This window comes from Podarcis muralis, chromosome 16 (assembly GCF_964188315.1).
Source record: "Podarcis muralis chromosome 16, rPodMur119.hap1.1, whole genome shotgun sequence".
In the NCBI taxonomy this organism is placed as follows: Eukaryota; Metazoa; Chordata; class Lepidosauria; order Squamata; family Lacertidae; genus Podarcis; species Podarcis muralis.
Window position 1 is genome coordinate 16,612,853 of NC_135670.1, and position 18,367 is coordinate 16,631,219.

The following is an 18,367-nucleotide window of genomic DNA, read 5'->3' on the forward strand; positions in this document are numbered from 1 at the left end:
GTTAAGCTTACAGAGATGGTAAGAAACACAGAGGGGAGACAAGAAGATGCCTTTACAGTATTGAGAGTTTCTTTATAATGTACTGGAGGAATATGGTACAGGATAATGTACAAATTTGCAACCTTGTGATATTAATTTATTTTGTTTGATTTTGGAAATGTGCTCCCATTATGTTTATTTCTAGATCTCACCTTCTATTTTTATTTTAATTGTCAACTGTTACTAGTGCCATGTTGTTGTTGTTGTTTGTGTGTGTGTACACACACACACACACACACACACACACACACACACACAATGAATGAATACAATGTAAGTGAAAAGTGGGCAACTGCAACGGATAATACACTAGTCAAATCTAAAATTGCAATTACCAACTCTTTCACATCATTCCTGGGATACACATATATTTAGGCACAAAAGAGAGAGCTAACATTATTAAGTAAACTGTTTCCAGTGCCTTCATCCTCCAAAACCCCTAAAACCTAAATAATATATAAGGGAAGCTCTGAATATTATGTATTTATGCATTTTTCATAAATATCTGTAAAGGCATTTTGGGTTCAGGTTGCAAAGATCTGCTCTCAGGTGTTCGTTCCCTCCATAGCCAAACAGTTGAGCCGGCCATCAAGGCAACCCACCACTAGTCGGGCCTACTTACTGGTCTCCATGCGCACTGTGTCGGACTTCTGGGGGGCCCCAACTTTGTTGTCCGCCTGGCAGTAGTAGTCCCCAGCGTCATAGGCCATCGCGGGTTCAAAAGACTGAAAGAGAGGGAGAAAAAGAGGGGTCTCAGCAGCATGCAATTCCCAGGGATCAGGAGACCTCTCTTGTCTACTCGAAATCCAGCAGTAATGGGGAAGGAGGTGCAAAAATCTACAATTTCAGCCCATGCCAGCCTGCTGTGTGTTCACCTACAAACCATAGTTTGATTTAAAACAGCACGCAAGTAGAACGATACAGTTACTTCTTGCCTTTTTTGTACTTAGTATGGGGCGTTATCTTCAACCCCACTTTCATGTTCTCCCAAAGAAACCTAGGCCCCTTTAAAACGTCTTGGCTTCCCCCTCCCAAGAAGGATCCCCAGAACTGTAGTTTGTTAAGGGTGCTGAGACTTGTTAGGAGATCCCCTATTCCCCTTGCCGAGCTACAATTCCCAGCGTGGTTCAACAACCAACCGCTCTTCCTAAGCAACTCTGGAAACTTGGTAGTGTGGTGATGGGAATAGGAGGGCCTCCAAAAAACTCTCAGCACCCTTGAAAATAACATTCTTTGGGGGAAGCCATGACTATCTACAGTGGTATCATGGCGCCTTAAGTAAGACAGTGTGGCGTAGTGGTTAGAGTGTCAGACTAGGACCTGGGAGACCCGGGTTCAAATCCTCACTCGGCCCTGAAGCTCCCTGGATGATCTTGAGGGCCAGTCAGTGCCTCTCAGCCTAACCTACCTCAAAGGGTTTTTGTGGGGAGTTAAATGAGGTGTGTGTGGGGAGAACCACAAAAGCCACCTTGGGAGAAAAAGGTGGGACATAAAGGCAAAATAAAATAAAAAATAGTGTGCGTGTGGCGTTAAGGAAGCATAACCCAGAGTAGAAGACTTACTATTCCTCACTACTGGCCTCCCCTCTCAACAAACCTCATGCCCAAGGACACCTTATTTTTCAACACACAAGGCTGCCAAACTTTCAATAGTTCCCACTTGTCGACTCTCAGCCAAAGGCCTTCAAAAGCTTGCCAGAGCAGAATTACACTGTGTAACCATCTCAGTGTGAATAATGCAGTAAGTGCTTTGAGGTGTTTTCTACAGTCAAGCAGTGTATGTTACGGAATACAGTGGTACCTTGCAAGATGAATGCCTCGCAAGACAAAAAACTCACTAGACGAAAGGGTTTTGTGTTTTTTGAGCTGCTTCGCAAGACAATTTTCCCTATGAGCTTGCTTCGCAAGACGGAAACGTCTTGCAAGTTTGTTTCCTTTTTCTTAACACCGTTAATACAGTTGCGACTTGACTTCGAGGAGCAACTCATAGAACGTGGTGTGGTAGCCTTTTTTGAGGTTTTTTAAGACTTTGGTGATTTTTGAACCTTTTCCAAAACTTTCCCGACACCGTGCTTCGCAAGACGAAAAAAATCGCAAGACGACAAAACTCACGGAACGAATTAATTTCGTCTTGCAAGGCACCACTGTAAATAAAAATAAAAATTGAGTTGCAGAACGCAACGGGTTCCCCCCCTCTTCTTCTTCTCTCCCCACCCCCAATTCCAAAGTCAGAGTAGCACCCCCCCCCCCAAAAATATGGCAGAATTCACAAAGCTCAGAGCCTGTTTTCAAGACCCTACCAGAAGCCCCGTCTTGGGGTCCATCGTGTAGGATGAATTCCTGAAGAGGGAGTTGGTTTTGGGGTCTTGGGGCATCGGGATGTTGTCTTTGAACCAGGTGAAGGTGGGAGGCGGGGAGCCGTCTGTCTCCACGCAGGTGAGAACCGCTTTGGTGCCAATGGTGACCACAGAGGGCACTTGGGCCTTGGGCTTCGAGGGCGGGACTGCAAGGCCAAGAGACGTCCGTTAGAGAAACAAAGGTGGTGTTGTTGTTGCAGGAACGCTCAGTTAGTTTGTGAAAGGCGAGCAGCTGTGCAGGACAACTTGAAAAACATGCACTCCACTGGTTCTAAATTCATTTGCTCTAAACCAGAGGTTCCCAGACTACTTGAAAATTGCTGGTGGATCTAAGTGGATCACTTAAATGATTTTTAATGGGAAATGATTTATAATTAATTGAATAAAATGTTTAAAATAACACTTACAAAAAGAAAACAAGAAGCTTTTCTATTAGGAATTCTAGGTGCGAAATTCCAAAGGAACAGAAAAGACTGCTTATGTATGCAACGACAGCTGCGGGGATGCTGCTAGCCCAGAGATAGAAAGAAGACACAAGTCCCTACCAGAGAAGAATGGCAGATCAAGTTGCTGGACTATGCCGAAATGGCAAAAATGACCAGAAAAATCAGAAATCAGGAAGACCAACATTTCAATAAGGAATGGGGGAGATTTATAATTTACCTTGGGGACCACTGCAAACAATTAAAAACGTTACTGGGATTGCAATAACACTTGTAATGTAACGAGAACTATGGATACAATGGAGATATAAAATTTTCGGATTATCATATAAGATGCAGTTTAACAATGGGACCCACAGAGGGGAAGGAAGAAAGTCTAGAGATTCGTGGGAATCTTGTACTTATGGAAGGTGTTGTGGTATGACTGTAAATTGTAATATGTAAAAGCAAATAAACAAATTGGGCAGGGGGGATTCTGCTTGTTGTTGCAATTGCATTGCCCGGCGCTAGACCCTGGATCATTTTTTTCGTTGTACAGTGGTACCTTGGGTTAAGTACTTAATTCGTTCCGGAGGTCCTTTCTTAACCTGAAACTGTTCTTAACCTGAAGCACCACTTTAGCTAATGGGGCCTCCTACTGCCTCCGCGCCGCCAGAGCACAATTTCTGTTCTCATCCTGAAGCAAAGTTCTTAACCTGAAGCACTATTTCTGGGTTAGCAGAGTCTGTAACCTGAAGCGTATGTAACCTGAGGTACCACTGTATTTTTACAGACACACCACGGACCAGGGGAAGGGCCACAGCTCAGTGGTAGAGCATCGGCTTTACCCCCAAGAAGCTCCTAAATTCAATTCCCAGCACCTCCGGGTACGGCTGTTAGAGGCTCCTGCCTGAAACCTCAGAGAGTCGCTGCCAGTCAGTGTAGACAATACTGAATTGGATGGAGCAACAGTATAAGGCAGCTTCCTCTGTGCCACCTGAACAAAGCTTGTGCACCACTGTATGGGAAGCTTGACTCTGAAGGGGAAAACACTCCACTATTATTTTGCCTTTGAGGAAACATCCCATCAAAATCTTGTTAGGGCAACAGCTAGCCTTCTTATTATTCTCCGTGTTCTCTAGTTAGATCTGGGTGAGGAATACACACAGAGAAACCTCCTCAATATTGCACTAATAATATTGTCATCATTGTTGCCATCTTCTAACTATGGTCCGTTTCGCACCATAAATTAAAAGCAGAGTTATATCACTTTGGACAGTCATGGCTTCCCCCAAAGAATTGTGGGAGGTGTAGTTTCTTAAGGGTGCCGAGAGTTGCTAGGAGGCCCCACTATTCCGCTTACAGAGCTCCAATTTCCCAGAGTTCCCAGGGATGAGGAATTGATTGGCATATCTTGGCAGGAATGTTCTTCAACAGAACAGGGGCAGCCCTGCTCTGTGGAGGGGGATTCTGAGATCTTAGGAACTTGCAGGAGAGATTCTCCTTCAGACCACAGCAATCTTCCTGGCAGTATTAAGGGGCAAGGTGGTTTCTCAAGTAAGCTGGTCGTGAACTGCATGTGGCCTTTTACTGTATGTATATAGCTTGGCCGGGTAGCAAATGGGAAGCCTGTGCAAATCCTGCAAGCAAGGCGTTCTATGCTGATGGTTGTTTCTCCCCGAACAAGCAACAAAGCCGCCACATTCTGCAGCCTCTGAATCAACCCCCAGGGCAGCCCCGCACTGAAAGTATTGCAGTAATCCAGCTGTGAGGCTACCAATTGCTGTGGTTGAGGTATTAAAATAATTAATTCCTCATTAACGGGCTGCTTGACACAAGAGCGCTGAGAGACCTTTGGACCAAGCTGGTTGGGCCATTGAGCTTCTGGAGGCCAGTGGTCAGGGCCATGAAAGATTCTGGACATAAAATGACATTTTGTACCTTGAACAATGAGCCGCACAGAGGAATGTCGAAAGTCCTCTGGAGGGACAAGCACCTCGCAGATGTACAGGCCCGTGTCTTTCCGAGTCACCGATTTGAAAAAGAGTTCATTGGGATAGAACTGGACGCGATCCTTGTAGGGGTCTGTGGGGGGGGAAAGAAGGCCCTCAGAGCATGAGAAAACACCAGGGAATAAGCTCTTTCGGGGAATACTTCAGCACAAGTGGTGATAATTTTACCTCAGTACTGGTGGGATCGTCAGACTGCAGGGCCTAATTCTGTCTAGTAGGGGCCCTGAACAAGGCTGTTTTCTCCCAACTTAACATGGGAACACTCCCAGAAGTGAATTTAGTCCATATTGGTTTTTAAAAATGGGTCTAGTAGACCCAATCTCATCATTCTATGATGCATCACGCGTGGATATAACATTTCCCTAATTTTTATCCCCCATAACTCAATAATAATATTAATAACAATATCCCACCCATCTGGCTGGGTTTCCCCAGCCACTTGGGGTGGCTTACAGTACATATAAACTAGATTAGTTCTTTCTCTCCTTGACGTCTGATGGGAAGGCATTCCACAGGAAGGAAGAGGAATTTTTTATTCACTTTATTGATTTTGACATGTGAGATAATCCAGTACAGCAATTTTAATCAAAATCTAAGATGTGGGAGGCTTAAAATTGGCTTCTGATTGTTCCTTGGCAAGAGGGGTGTCTATCTGATGACATTTAAGTCATCAAGGCACCTTTCCATGTGCTACCAGCACAGGGAGGGTGGCAGCACAAGAACGTGCCTTTTCCGTGGTGGCTCCCTGCTTGTGGAATGGCTCGCCTGCCTTTTATTTGTGCATGGATGAGTTTTGATTTTACTGATTGCCTTTACTGTAACTGGCTAGTATTTTTATTGTGTCTAAGTCACTGCGAGTCATTTCCATGAGTAAAGCTAGCTAAATAAAATAAAATAAAATAATAAAATAAAATAATAAAATAAAGTAAAATAAAGTAAAATAAAATAAAATATCTGGCATCAAATACAAGCCCTGCTGAAATCTGAGCAGTGTAGGAAGATCTTGAAAGGTCCTAGGAAAGCTAGCTAAGAAGGCCAAATCCAGCTCCGGAAGGGAGACTGTTAGAGCTGGTACACCAACAGCATCCCTACTCTGCCTTAGAGGCTCAGTTTCAGGTACTACAAACACTGGAAACTATGAGACAGCAGGACAAACAACCTAGCAAGGCAGATGGATGTTTAACAGGGAAGAGGGACAACCTCCCCCCCCCCCCCCGCCTGGAACCTGGATGTACACCTCTCCTGACCCAATTGGTTTCTCCCTATGGCCTAAAACTCATCCAGGTAGGACCCATATGGCAGGGAATAAGAATAAAGGGTTCCAGCTTCAGCAGAAGTTATCTTCTAGGGCCTCAAAAGACCTCTTTTAGAATTAACTCATCCTCCGAAACACGAACGCACACACAGTTAAACTACCCACCTGTGAAGTGACCGTCAAAATAGAAGAGTGTTGTGGAGCCATCCCCCTGGAATTTCCACTCCACACGCCTTGGGGAGCCCTGGTATGCCTTGCAAGGCAGTCGTGCTTCTAAAGAAATGTTAAAGGGGAAGAAGAACACGGGTAAGTGGGAAGGCAGAAAAGCATCACATTGGGACACATGGATTACCAGGAGAGTCTGGCACAAGTTCCTAGAGAAGAAGCATCATCCAAGCTCCAGGAAGTTGCCTGGGACCTGGGTTGTGGGCACCGAAACAGAATGCCCTTTAAACAGGCCCAGAGCCACTGCACCAAAGCCCCAGGAAACAACTGGCTATAATTTTGGCAAAAGAGGGTTTTCTCAAGTACTGGAAAGGTTAGAAGAATGCTTTTCCCAAAAAATGCACTCTCTCCCTCAAGGACTTTCTTTGGAGTATTCTATTTACAGGGCACTTCTGAGATGAAGATTTACTAAATCAATGGCTTCGTATCTGTGGCTCTAGATAAGTAGATGAGGATAACTATTTGAGGGATGAAAATTTTGTTAAATCTGAATCCAGCATGTAAAAGAAAACAGCATGGGCTGTGTTTTGTATCACCACATGCATTAATACTTACTGGAAGGCTCATCTGAATTAGTTTTATACTTTTCCTTTTTTTATCCATACTTTTTGAAACACAAGAGAGATAGATACCCGAGTGAAATCTGCATACGTAAAATCATACAGTCAAAACATGGCTAAAAATAGACATCAATTAGCCATTGTGGAAAGATAGCGGTTGGCATGGCACTGGCCTGGTTGGCAGCGCTAATGTTGACTGGCTCCCCTAATTAGGCACATAACTAATGAGCACCAGTCATTTTATTATCTTTACCTTAAGGGCATGTTATCCTTTTCTACACCACACCCCCCAACACATATATACCATCCTGTCAAAATATCAGTATCTCTTTCTTAAATAATAATAATAATAATAATAAATACCACATATCAGGGGGAAGTCAAACTGCTTTTGCCTGTTTTTTTGCTGCAACACTTCAGGATTTTAGAAGCAGCTTGTAAAGCATGGAATGGTGAGGAGGAGGGGGACAATGAATGAAGATAAGTGTTAATTACACGCTTCAAGAATAAACGAGCACACATGGTTTTGCAAAGGGGTGGGGGGTGCCATTAAGTCCAGGCTCTAAAATTATCCAGCTGACAAAATGAATTGGAGGTGTGGGGGAGAGAGATGGAAAAGAGGAATACAACATTTTTAAGCATTAGGAATTGGGAAGAAGGGGCCGGAGCTCAGAGGCAGAACATCTGCCTTGCATGCAGAAGGTCCTGGAGTTCAATCCCCATGCAAGGATGAATGTCCCATTGCCCCAAACCATTGGAGAGCCACTGCTGCCCATGAGCTAGATGGACCAAGGGTCTGACTCATTACAAGGAAGGATGGGCTGGGGGCTTCCCCTGCCTGACTCAGTATAAAGCAGTTTTCCTGTGGGGAGCGAGAAAAGGGTTGTGGGCAAGGAAATCCTGCTGTGGGGTCGTTCCAGAGGAATGGAAGCAAACGTGTGTATTGTTGTGGAAGCGGGGAGCTGAGTTGTGAAGATGCTCCTTGCCATATTTGAATGTTGGGGGGCACAGGTGGAGGAGAGGGGGGCACCTTGCCCCACCCTGGCCTTGCAACACAGCCGACTGAAGCCACCTCCTTCTACCAGGACGACTGAAAAGCTCTTGCAGAGGGGGAGAAGGGCTGAAGGCAGGAACCGGGGCCTGGGCAATTCAGCAGAACTTTTGCAAGTGAGGAAGGACCAGGGCGGTATCTGGTCTCCGCTTCAGGCAGCAAAATGTCTTGGGCTGGCACCCGACACAGGACAGCCTTCCCAAGTCTAACAACCATCAGATGTTTCGGATTCCAACCCCTCAGCCTACACGGCCATTTTGTACCAAACTCCCATCAGCCCTAGCTGGCAGCCATAAGCCCAACCGGCATGATGCCGGGGCTGATGGGCGTTGTAGTCCAACACGTCTGGAGGGGGAAAGCTGCTGCGCGGTCCAACCAAAAGAGCACAGAAATCCTTCGTTGCAAGAGAAGACAGCCATCGTTTTCGGGACTTACCGCTGTTCTCGGGAACTTGAACGAGCGTCTCCTGGCTCGACTGGCCTGATATCAAGGACCCTGTAGCAAAGAGGAAATTTCAAAGTTATCAAGGCCCCATTATGCACTATCCATTTAAAGCAGTATCGTGCCACTTTAAAGCTTCATGGCTTCCACCAACTATTCCCCGGAGCTGTAGTTTGTTACGGGCGCTGGGAGGTGTTCAGATACCCCTCTTCCCTTCTCAGAGCTACGGCTCCCAGAGTTGCCTGCAAAGGGGGACTGACTGTTAAATCGCTCTGCGAATTGTAGCTCTGTGAGGGCAACAGGGGGTCTCCTAACAACTCTCAGCACCCTGAACACACTACAGCTCCCAGGACTGTTTGGTGGGGAGCCATGGCTGTTCAAAGTGGCCTGATATTGCTCTCAGTGCACTAAGAGAGGATTTCCCTTCAGTATTTGAAGACAACAGCAAGTAGCTTAAAGACTAAGTCAGCTTTCCCCCAACTTGGCACCTCCCATATGCTTTCGAACTACAACTCCCACCATCCCAGGGGTCATGCTGGCAGGGGCTGATGGGAGCTGGAGTTCATGATGTGGAAAGACCTTTGATGGGGAACGCTGGATTGAACCTCCCCGGTCTGATCTACCCAGGTTCTCGTGGTCAGCTGGCGTACCCTCCACTGCCCCCCAAAGCATGCAGACATTTCCTAAACAAAATAGATTGGGAGGAGGGAAGGCTTAGGAAGACATTAGGAAGAACTTTCGGAGGGTAAGAGCTGTCTGTTAGTGGAACAGACAAGCTTCTAAGGTGGTGGACTCTCCTTTGCTGGAGGTTTTTAAGCAGAGGTTGGGTGGCCATCTGTCTTGGATGCTTTAGCTGAGATTCCTGCATTGCCGGGGGTTGGACTAGATGACCCTGGGGGGGTGGGGAGAGGTCCCTTCCAACTCTACGATTTTACAACTTCCTTGCATACACACAAGGCAGTCGCCAGCCTTACTTGGGCAGAGAAAAATTACTTTTGCCTACAGGAAGAATAGAGCAGTAAATACTATGACTCAGGGTTTAGTACCGCAACATGAGCTTGGCACAGGTGGGCGGAATCTGAAGTGGGAAGGAAAGGAGAGAGAAAAGGCGAAACCTGATGCAAACACGTGTTTGATGAAGGAGTGTTCAGTGAAAACAGAAACAGCCCCCGTATGACCAGGTCTCTCGATCCTGTGTGATGCTGGGAAGATTGCTGCTGGGAAGATTGCTGGGACCTGGGCACACCCCTTCCCCTGCCCTGCTACAGGTACATTTACTTCTATTAGGGCAGCTTTCACCAAGCTGGTGCTCTCGGGACATTCTGGACCACAACCCCCCTTCACACAGTGCATCGTTAAACTATGGAACTCCCTGCCACAGGAGGCAGTGATGGCCACCAACCTGGGTGGGTTTAAAAGAGGACTGGGCAAATTCACAGAGGAGAAGGCTACTAGCTATGATGGCTACGCTTTGCCTTCACAGTTGGGAGCCTTAAACGTTTCTGAATGCCTGTCACTGGAAGCCACAGGGTGGGAGAGGGCTCTTATGCTTGGATCCTGCTCAAGGGGTTTTCACACAATGGGCATCTGGTTGGCCACTATGAGAACAGGATGCTGGAGGAGATGGACCACTGGCCTCTGCTTGGGTTCTTATGTAGTGCATAAGATCTACATATTGTAGATGTCAAAGGCCAACGTTCATCATCATCATTACTTTTAATTTGTATTTTAACCCTTTCTATCTTACAATACTCAAGGCGGTTTACAAGCTGAAGAAACAAAAAATGTACAACTTATAACAATCTAATGCAATACAAAAATGTGATTATAAAACTTTAAAATAGGCAACCTACATCAAAAAAGTAACATTCAACAATCATTAGAAAAGTATTAAATCATAATAACATATAAAAGTTAAACAGAAATCCACTCAACGGTTACAATAAATAATTTCTAAACTATAATCAATAAAACAATGGCAAGCCACAGTACATAAAATGATAAGGTTCATCTAGGTTCAACCTCCAAACACTCTCTAATTGACAAGGTGCTCCAACAAACCAGTTCTCTCACTCTGCACTCTCTGTTCAAAAGCATTGCAGAGCCTTCGCACTGGTTCATGTAAGGTAAAAAGGTAAAGGACCCTGGATGGTTAAGTCCAGCCAAAGGCGACTATGGGGTTGCAGCACTCATCTTGCTTTCAGGCAGAGGGAGCCAGTGTTTGTCCACAGACAGCTTTCCGGGTCACGTGGCCAGCATGACTAAACTGCTTCTGGTGCAACGGGACACTGTGACAGAAACCAGAGCACACGGAAACGCCGTTTACCTTCCCCCTACAGCGGTACCTATTTATCTACTTGCCCTGGCATGCTTTCAAACTGCTGGGTTGGCAGGAGCTGGGACGGAGCAACGGGAGCTCACTCCGTTGCAAGGATTCGAACCGCCGACCTTTGGATCAGCAAGCCCAAGAGGCTCAGTGGTTTAGACCTTCTCTCAAGCATGAATATGCCAGCCACTGCTCACTTCCAGAAAGTGGGTGGGATGGGACTTTAAAAACAGCAATAACTTGCCAACGGGAAGGAGAGGCTCCCACACAAAGGGCCATGGATGGAGCAGAAAGAGGAGTCAGGAGGAGGTTAACTGGTCTTCAACCCACCTGGTGGAATTTCTGGCTTTGCTAGTTTCAGCCTCACTCCCCCTGCCCCTGGGCACCCACGCACTCGTTACTCACTTCACTTCCATGTCAGAAGAAACTGACTCAAACCACTGGCTGTGCAGAATGACCTCATTTCCATCCTCAGCTGCTTTTATCAGGTAATTTAGCTGGCAGGCAGTAATTCCCAAGCCAAATGCACCCATGCCCCACCCCTGTCCCATGAAAGTGCTCAGTTCTAGGTAAACATTGTTGTTTTAACAGTTTTCCGGGTAGGGGGAGGAATGCAACAGAGTTTGCATTTTTCAAATAAATAAGAGATTAGATAGCACAGGGGGGGGGGAATAAAAGCAGCAAAACACGTAATGAAACAAGTGTTTTACAGGATTTACAGAAGCAGTCTTGGTTTCTGATTTGATCCCGGAATCCTCCTTTTCCTTAGGACATCCCTATCTTCACCAGAAAAATATTACTTTCTTGGGCTCCATGATCACTGCAGATGGTGACAGCAGTCACGAAATTAAAATACGCCTGCTCCTTGGGAGAAAGGCGATGACAAACCTAGACAGCATCTTAAAAAGCAGAGACGTCACCTTGCCAACAAAGGTCCGTATAGTTAAAGCCATGGTTTTCTCAGTAGAGATGTATAGAAGTGAGAGCTGGACAATAAAGAAGGCTGATCGCCGAAGAATTGATGCTTTTGAGTTATGGTGCTGGAGGAGACTCTTGAGAGTCCCATGGACTGCAAGAAGATCAGACCTATGCATTCTTAAGGAAATCAGCCCTGAGTGCTCACTGGAAGGACAGATCCTGAAGCTGAGGCTCCAGTACTTTGGCCACCTCATGAGAAGAGAAGACTCCCTGGAAAAGACCCTGATGTTGGGGAAGATTGAGGGCACAAGGAGAAGGGGACGACAGAGGATGAGATGGTTGGACAGTGTTCACGAAGATACAAACATGAGTTTGACCAAACTGCGGGAGGCAGTGAAAGACAGGAAGGCCTGGCGTGCTCTGGTCCAGGGGGTCATGAAGAGTCGGACTTGACTAAATGACTAAACAACAACAAAATTGAGTTATGCGACCCCCTGAGCCAAGGGAGAGAAGTAACTATATCAGTAACTATATCTTTAGAAGACATCTGAAGGCAGCCCTGTATAGGGAAGTTTTTCAATGTTTAATGTTTTATTATGTCAGAGAGAGACAGAGAGAGAGACAGAGAGAGAGAGAGAGAGAGAGAGAGAGAGAGAGAGAGAGAGAGAGAGAGAAAGCTGCCCAGAGTGGCTGGGGCAACCCAGTCAGTGGTGTATAAATAATTAAATTATTACTATTATTATTATGGGATAGGACATCCTTATTTTAATTGAAGGAATGTTGCAGGGTTTCTTATGCACCTAATAAATTAAATCCCAAACGGCATTAGAAACGTTCTTTGTCTTCCTTACCCTTTGTCTTCCTTACCCTATGAAACACACAACACCCTTGGTTTTTAAAATATTTTGCTCTGTTGTACCCAAGTATCCTGCTCAGGATTTCTGTTGGTTTTTTGGCAGGTGTGTGTGTGTAAATTTAAAAATGTAACAAGAATTGGCTGGCAGAACTGCCTTGCCTTTGTTTTATAGGGGTGGGCTGTACATCTTTTAGAAATAGATGCATTGCTCATTCAAGAAACATGAGCAAAGGTCCTTTGGTTCTAAGGCAAGCAAATGGCACACAATGGAGACCCTGTTCTCCAAAAGCAAACATTCTTAACAGAATAAAGAAGTCAGTGGACAACCAGTGAATCTCTGTTGCCATTTGAAGGGCACACACATTCACAGCCTTGTTAACTCTGCCTGGTGCTTTAGCTCTAAAAGCGGGAGGGGGGTGAGGGCTTCTGGCAAAACAAGGTCCAAAAAAAGCAATCTGTCCCTTAGATAAAATTATCTCTGTAATGCCACAAATGCAAACACGCATTTCCAGGGGAGAATCTGCAGGCAGGAGGCTGTAACCCCTTCGCTCATTGAGGGGTCCCAAACAAAGTGGAGAGAAGCTAGACTGCATCATTTTAAGGAAACCACAGGCTGGTCACTGGGGATTCCAGCAAAGAATGATGTGCAGCACTTTCTCGTGACTCAGCACCCCACAAACAGCCACACCTGAACTGCCCAGGGATTCAGAGGGTGCCAATTTCAGTTTTGAAACTGGTGGTTCCACCACAATTCCAGTAACAAGAAGCTGGGCCATGTTGCTCTAAATCCACCCATCCCTATCAGAAATGGTTTCCCTTGCTTCAAAAGTCACTGCGGCGTTGCAGTTGGCCTGGGATCTGGGAGGCCAGGGTTCAATCCCTACTCAGCCATGAAGCTCACTGGGTGACCTTTCGGCAGTCGCTATCTCTCAGCCAAACCTGCCGGGGAAAAATGGTTTGTGGGAGGACCCTTTTGGTCCCTGGAGGAAAGGTGGAATGTTGATGTGATAGGAAATAAGTTCAAAATCATGTCAAGTCAGTTGCAGCACATAAACAACTCTGCGTCCATCTAAGCTGCAAAACATCTAAGCTGCAAGACGACTTTTGGAAGTGATCTGTGGCACTAGTTCTGGACCTTAAGCCCTAGAAGAGGATTTTATGATACAGAAGCCATTTCCCTGCAGCTGCTTAACTTTGGACCTGGCCACTGCAGAGGAAGAGGCAGAAAAGAGCTACCTATTAACTCACAAGATTGTGAAACAGGAGCCTCTGGAAGCCAGGACTGTCACTCAGTAAATCACAATCCACATCTACAGTTTGCTGCTGCTTTTCTGCAAGGGGAGGGCACCCACAAAGGCCTGTTGCAAACTTGCAAATTCACTGGGGCAGGTATAAAAAGCCCAGCTTGGAGAACCAACATCAGATATTAGCGCAGGGATTAAATTGAGAGACAACCACAAGGATTATACCACCTAAGTTGAAATCCTACAGTCAAATATTTGAATATGGTTTGCAGCTTGCTCCTTTCATCTATCTAGGGTTAAGGGGAAGGGAGGAATTTGGGGCGAGGCACAAGTTCAGTCGTAAGAGAACTTGCTTTGTTCCAGATACTGTCATCAGCATCTCCAGCTAAAAAGGTCTCTGGTAAAAAGTCCGGCAAAGCAACCTTGGAAGAGCTGCCATGTTATTAGAGACAGTGACCTGGTTCACAGGTAATGTCAAGCCAAATTATGGCTTTACATGAACAAGCAAGCGTGGGGGATCCCAGAAAAAAGTTTGCAACTGCTTTGCTCCTCATCTCTCATTGTAGGAGAGTAGCCCATGGGTTGACAACATTTGAGGCCGGGCTACTCTATTTTAGAGCCTTTGGATCTGCTTAAAATGGGGCAGCCGAGTCACCATATTGCCAGAGCCAATGCCTGTACTCATTCTGAGGGAAAAAAACGAACTACGGAACTCCCTGTCACAAAGAAATAGCTGTGGCGAAAGAACTGAGACATTTCCAAAGAGGGATGAGACATAGAAAACTATGTCAGTAACTGGCTTTAAGGGGATTACATCAACTCATGGGACGGGAGTACATTTTTGGCCTACAGCCCCTCTGATGGCTGGGGCTGATTGGGAGCTGCGGTTTAAAGCATATGAAGGGCAGCATTCGAAATTTGCCAGGCGCATTTTGCACCTGGTTAACGACCACTTGTGACATAGGGAAGATGCCCATGCAACTACAGGATGGTGCCTAACTGTCTCCACCATCTGGAGGTGGATCCTTGGATCTTGCCTGTTTTCACATAGTAACAACACATCCTGTAGAATTCCATCCATGGTATTTTATCTGCACAATCATAACGACTTTCAGGAACCAGAAAGCCCTATTGAAAAATATGACTTTTGAGCCGTTTGGCCCCAAAATGGCAACTAGACATTCCGTTTTGGAGACTATAACCCTGGTTTAAGGAGCCATTTGGCATCTAGCTTATACAGTATATCCAAGTTTCTAATATTGCTGAAGGGTGTCAGGTGGATAAAGGCCAACTTAAGGCCTTGTCAGCCATCTTGAAGCAGCATTTCCCCCAAAGAGGCAAGGTATAACTATTTTAGAATGGGGAAGAAATGTCGTTGAAACAAAAAAGGTGTTCTCTTTGTACTTGGCTAATAGGAAATATAGACCACTTCATTTAGTGTACATTTGTAGCTGTCAGCAGGTGGTCAGCTGGAAACTGGATGGTAATCCCTATGGTAGGGCTTTGCTTTACCACAGGGATGAGGACCAACATGGTCAGGAATAATGGGAGCTGGAAGACCCCCAGCAAGACCCCCGTAGGTTCCCCATTAATTACCTCTGCTGCCCTACAAACCCTTCCTTTATAGAGCTGAATATTTTTAAGTTAGCGATGACCAAAACAGCAAAAAAATGAGGCAATCCTGGTGCCCTGACAGGACTTCTTGGAGTACTCATTTAAGTCTTCAAAACCAGTTTCCCCAGAGTTTAAAACTCCTTCCGACAGTGACTTTATAGAGTCGCACCCTCATGGCATTAGAAGCACTGAGAGTCACTGAGGTTTGGAAGAGGGTTTATTCTCCCTTTCATAGTCAATTAAAGTACTTTTGATTTTTGGTCGAGGCATGAAACTCCCAGCCTGGGTTTTAAAGCCGAGTCACAGTAAGCCTGACTGCTTTGCTCGATGCCCTGGGCAATAAAAGGCAAGGGGGATGTCTGCAGCTCTGGGGTAGGGCAGATCTGCTTTGGATGCGGACGGCTCTGGGTTCAATTATCATTATACACATTTTTGTGCAGATGCGGCACCCCCAGAACATAATCGCCCCCCCAGATGCGATCATACGGTACTCAATACCCATTAAAAGCGCCAGCAAACAGCACAAACAACTCTGAATCCAAATGGGAAGGAAGGATCCCTAAAGGGAAGGGAGGAACATAAACAATGTTAACTCAGCTGGAAGGTCCCTTGGCTACTAAGGCCAGATCCAGTGGAAGATCAGTCAGCTAGCTAGCCAGCCCCTAGACAAATTTGAAGTGGAGGGGGGGGGATACACCTGAGGCTATTTAGTTAGGGGGGAAATGGAGACAATAGAAGACCTTTTTTGAAAGAGAGATATTTTTATTCCTTAAATCACATCCACACCATACATTTAAAACACATAGCCCCTGCCCACCCCCCAGCAAGAATCCTGGAAACTGTAGTTTTTAAAAGACGCTTCAAATCGTAGCTCTGTGAGAGGTAAGCTACAGCTCTCAGGATTCTTAAGAAGAAGCCATGTGCTTTAAACATACAGTGGTACCTCAGGTTAAGTACTTAATTCGTTCCGGAGGTCTGTTCTTAAGCTGAAACTGTTCTTAACCTGAAGCACCACTTTAGCTAATGGGGCCTCCCACTGCCGCCGCGTATGTAACCTGAGGTACCACTGTACAGTGTGGATGTGCCCACAGAATGAGCTGCAATTCCCAGAGTGGGTTAACAATCAATCCCTCCTCCAAGGGAACACTGGGAACTGTAGCGCTGGGAGGGGAACAACCCTCAGCAAACTTAACAAACTACATTTCTTAAGGTTCTTTGTGTTTAAAGTGACATGATACTGTTCTAGAAATTTATAATGCAGGATGCTGTATTGCAGCGATGTCCACGGTCAACCGCAATCGACAGGTAGATCTCCTGTATGTCCCTGATAGAGTGTGCGTTATCGTGGTTGATCGTGGGCAAGTAATGTCCCCGCCTCCTGCAAAGTATTAGGAATGCGGAAGTAATGCTTGCCGTAGTGCTGTGTGCAATAGTGATCGTTGCTGTTTGTGGTGAGCGTATTTTCTCATCCCACCCCCCAGCTCAACAACTCTGGGCGATCCTCCCTAAGAAACACACGCTCCTCCTCCCTCCAATGACAATAGGTAGATCACTGCCAGTTATTTTATACTGGGAGTAGATCGCAGTCTCTTGGGAGTTGGACGTGCTTTATTGGATAGGTCGGATGGGCTGTCTAGGATGATGGTCCAACACTGGCAAGACCAGGTCAAATATTTGATCAGTGATACAGCCCACAATGAGAGAGAGGGGGGGGGAGGGGGAGGGAAAGAGATCCTTCTCTGTGTAAAAAACAACCAAACAACCCTCCCCAGACTCAATTGCAACAGCGGAGCTTGGTAGATAATTAATCCACAGCGTTAAACAGTCCAACCCAGGCTATTTATTTATTTAAAATATATCCAACCTCTTGGACCAGCAAGGAAGAAGAAGAGGAGTAAGGCTGAGGAGAGTCATGATCCGGGAAATGCAACTCCTCTATGAGGAAACGCTGCTGTATTTGGGACTTTTTAGTTTAGAGAAAAGGCGAGTTAGAAGTGACGTTTATAAAATTATCACAACATTGATAAATTGAAGAAAAGTGTTTTTCTCTCTGTGAACGTCCAATGAAGCTGAATGTTGGAAGATTCAGGACGGAATAACGTAATTCTATGAAACTCACTTCCGCAGGAGGCAGTGATGGCCGCCAACCTGGATGGATCTAGAAGAGGATTGCACAAATTCATGGAGAGGAGAGGAAAGGGCTATCAATGGCTACTAGACACAATGGCCAGGCTCTGCCTCCATGGTTGGAGCCAAGCAATACTTCTGAGTCCCAGTTGCTGGAAACGGCATGACAGGGTATTTGCTCTTGTGCTTGGGCCCTGTTTGTGGGACAAACAGGTCCCACTGAGACATCTGGTTAACCGCTGTGAGAACAGGATGCTGGCTAGATGGGCCACTGGCCTCATCCAGCAGCCTCTTCTTATATTCTGTTCTAAATCCAACTCCACACTGTCCCCAAACATAATCTTGGGCACCAATTCTTCTCCACTCTCCAAGATGCAGAAAACCACTAGATATGGCAGAAATTCAACTATAAGCAGAGCAAATGGTGCCCTCCAGATGCTTTATTAGACTACATCACCCACCAAACCCAGCCAGTAACAACTGCACTGGACTACCTCCTAAGGGGAGGGGGAGGCTGATGGGAACTGTAGTTCAAAAGGGCCAAGCTGGCTGGAGGCTGTACCCCAAAACATCTGGGGGCACCAGTGCAGGTGGAGGCCCTGTAGTTTTGCATTAATCCTACATAACCCCAGAAAACTGCCATGCTGCCCGACTAAAGAATGAGCAATACTGCGGAAACACCTAAAACACAGGAAAAGACTCACTTCCTCTGTAAAGGACAGAAGGAATCTATCCCAGCATGAGCCTCTGGAAATAATAGCCTAGTCTCCCAAACAGGTTTTCACTCCTTCTGAAGAATCATTAGCCCATCACCAGCTGAGAGGGCCACACCTCCAAGGACCGGAAGGGATATTGAGAAGGCAGCAGGAGGAGGAATTGTGACTGAAAAGTGGGGTGGGACGGCCTTTGTGAACTGGCTGA

At 46.0% G+C, this 18,367-nt stretch overlaps 1 protein-coding gene across 5 annotated transcripts in view; it reads right to left on the reverse strand.

The window, feature by feature from the left end:
• Positions 1–18,367, reverse strand: part of F11R (F11 receptor) — a 313,105-nt gene that overhangs the window by 290,518 nt on the left and 4,220 nt on the right. For all 5 annotated transcript variants that reach the window (XM_077920317.1, XM_077920315.1, XM_077920316.1 and 2 more), the window contains exons 2-6: positions 8,356–8,415; positions 6,250–6,357; positions 4,759–4,902; positions 2,339–2,541; positions 662–764 (exon numbers count right to left, since the gene is read on the reverse strand). In XM_077920317.1, the coding sequence (XP_077776443.1) occupies positions 662–764; positions 2,339–2,541; positions 4,759–4,902; positions 6,250–6,357; positions 8,356–8,415 (618 nt within the window). The remainder of the gene's footprint in view (positions 1–661; positions 765–2,338; positions 2,542–4,758; positions 4,903–6,249; positions 6,358–8,355; positions 8,416–18,367) is intronic.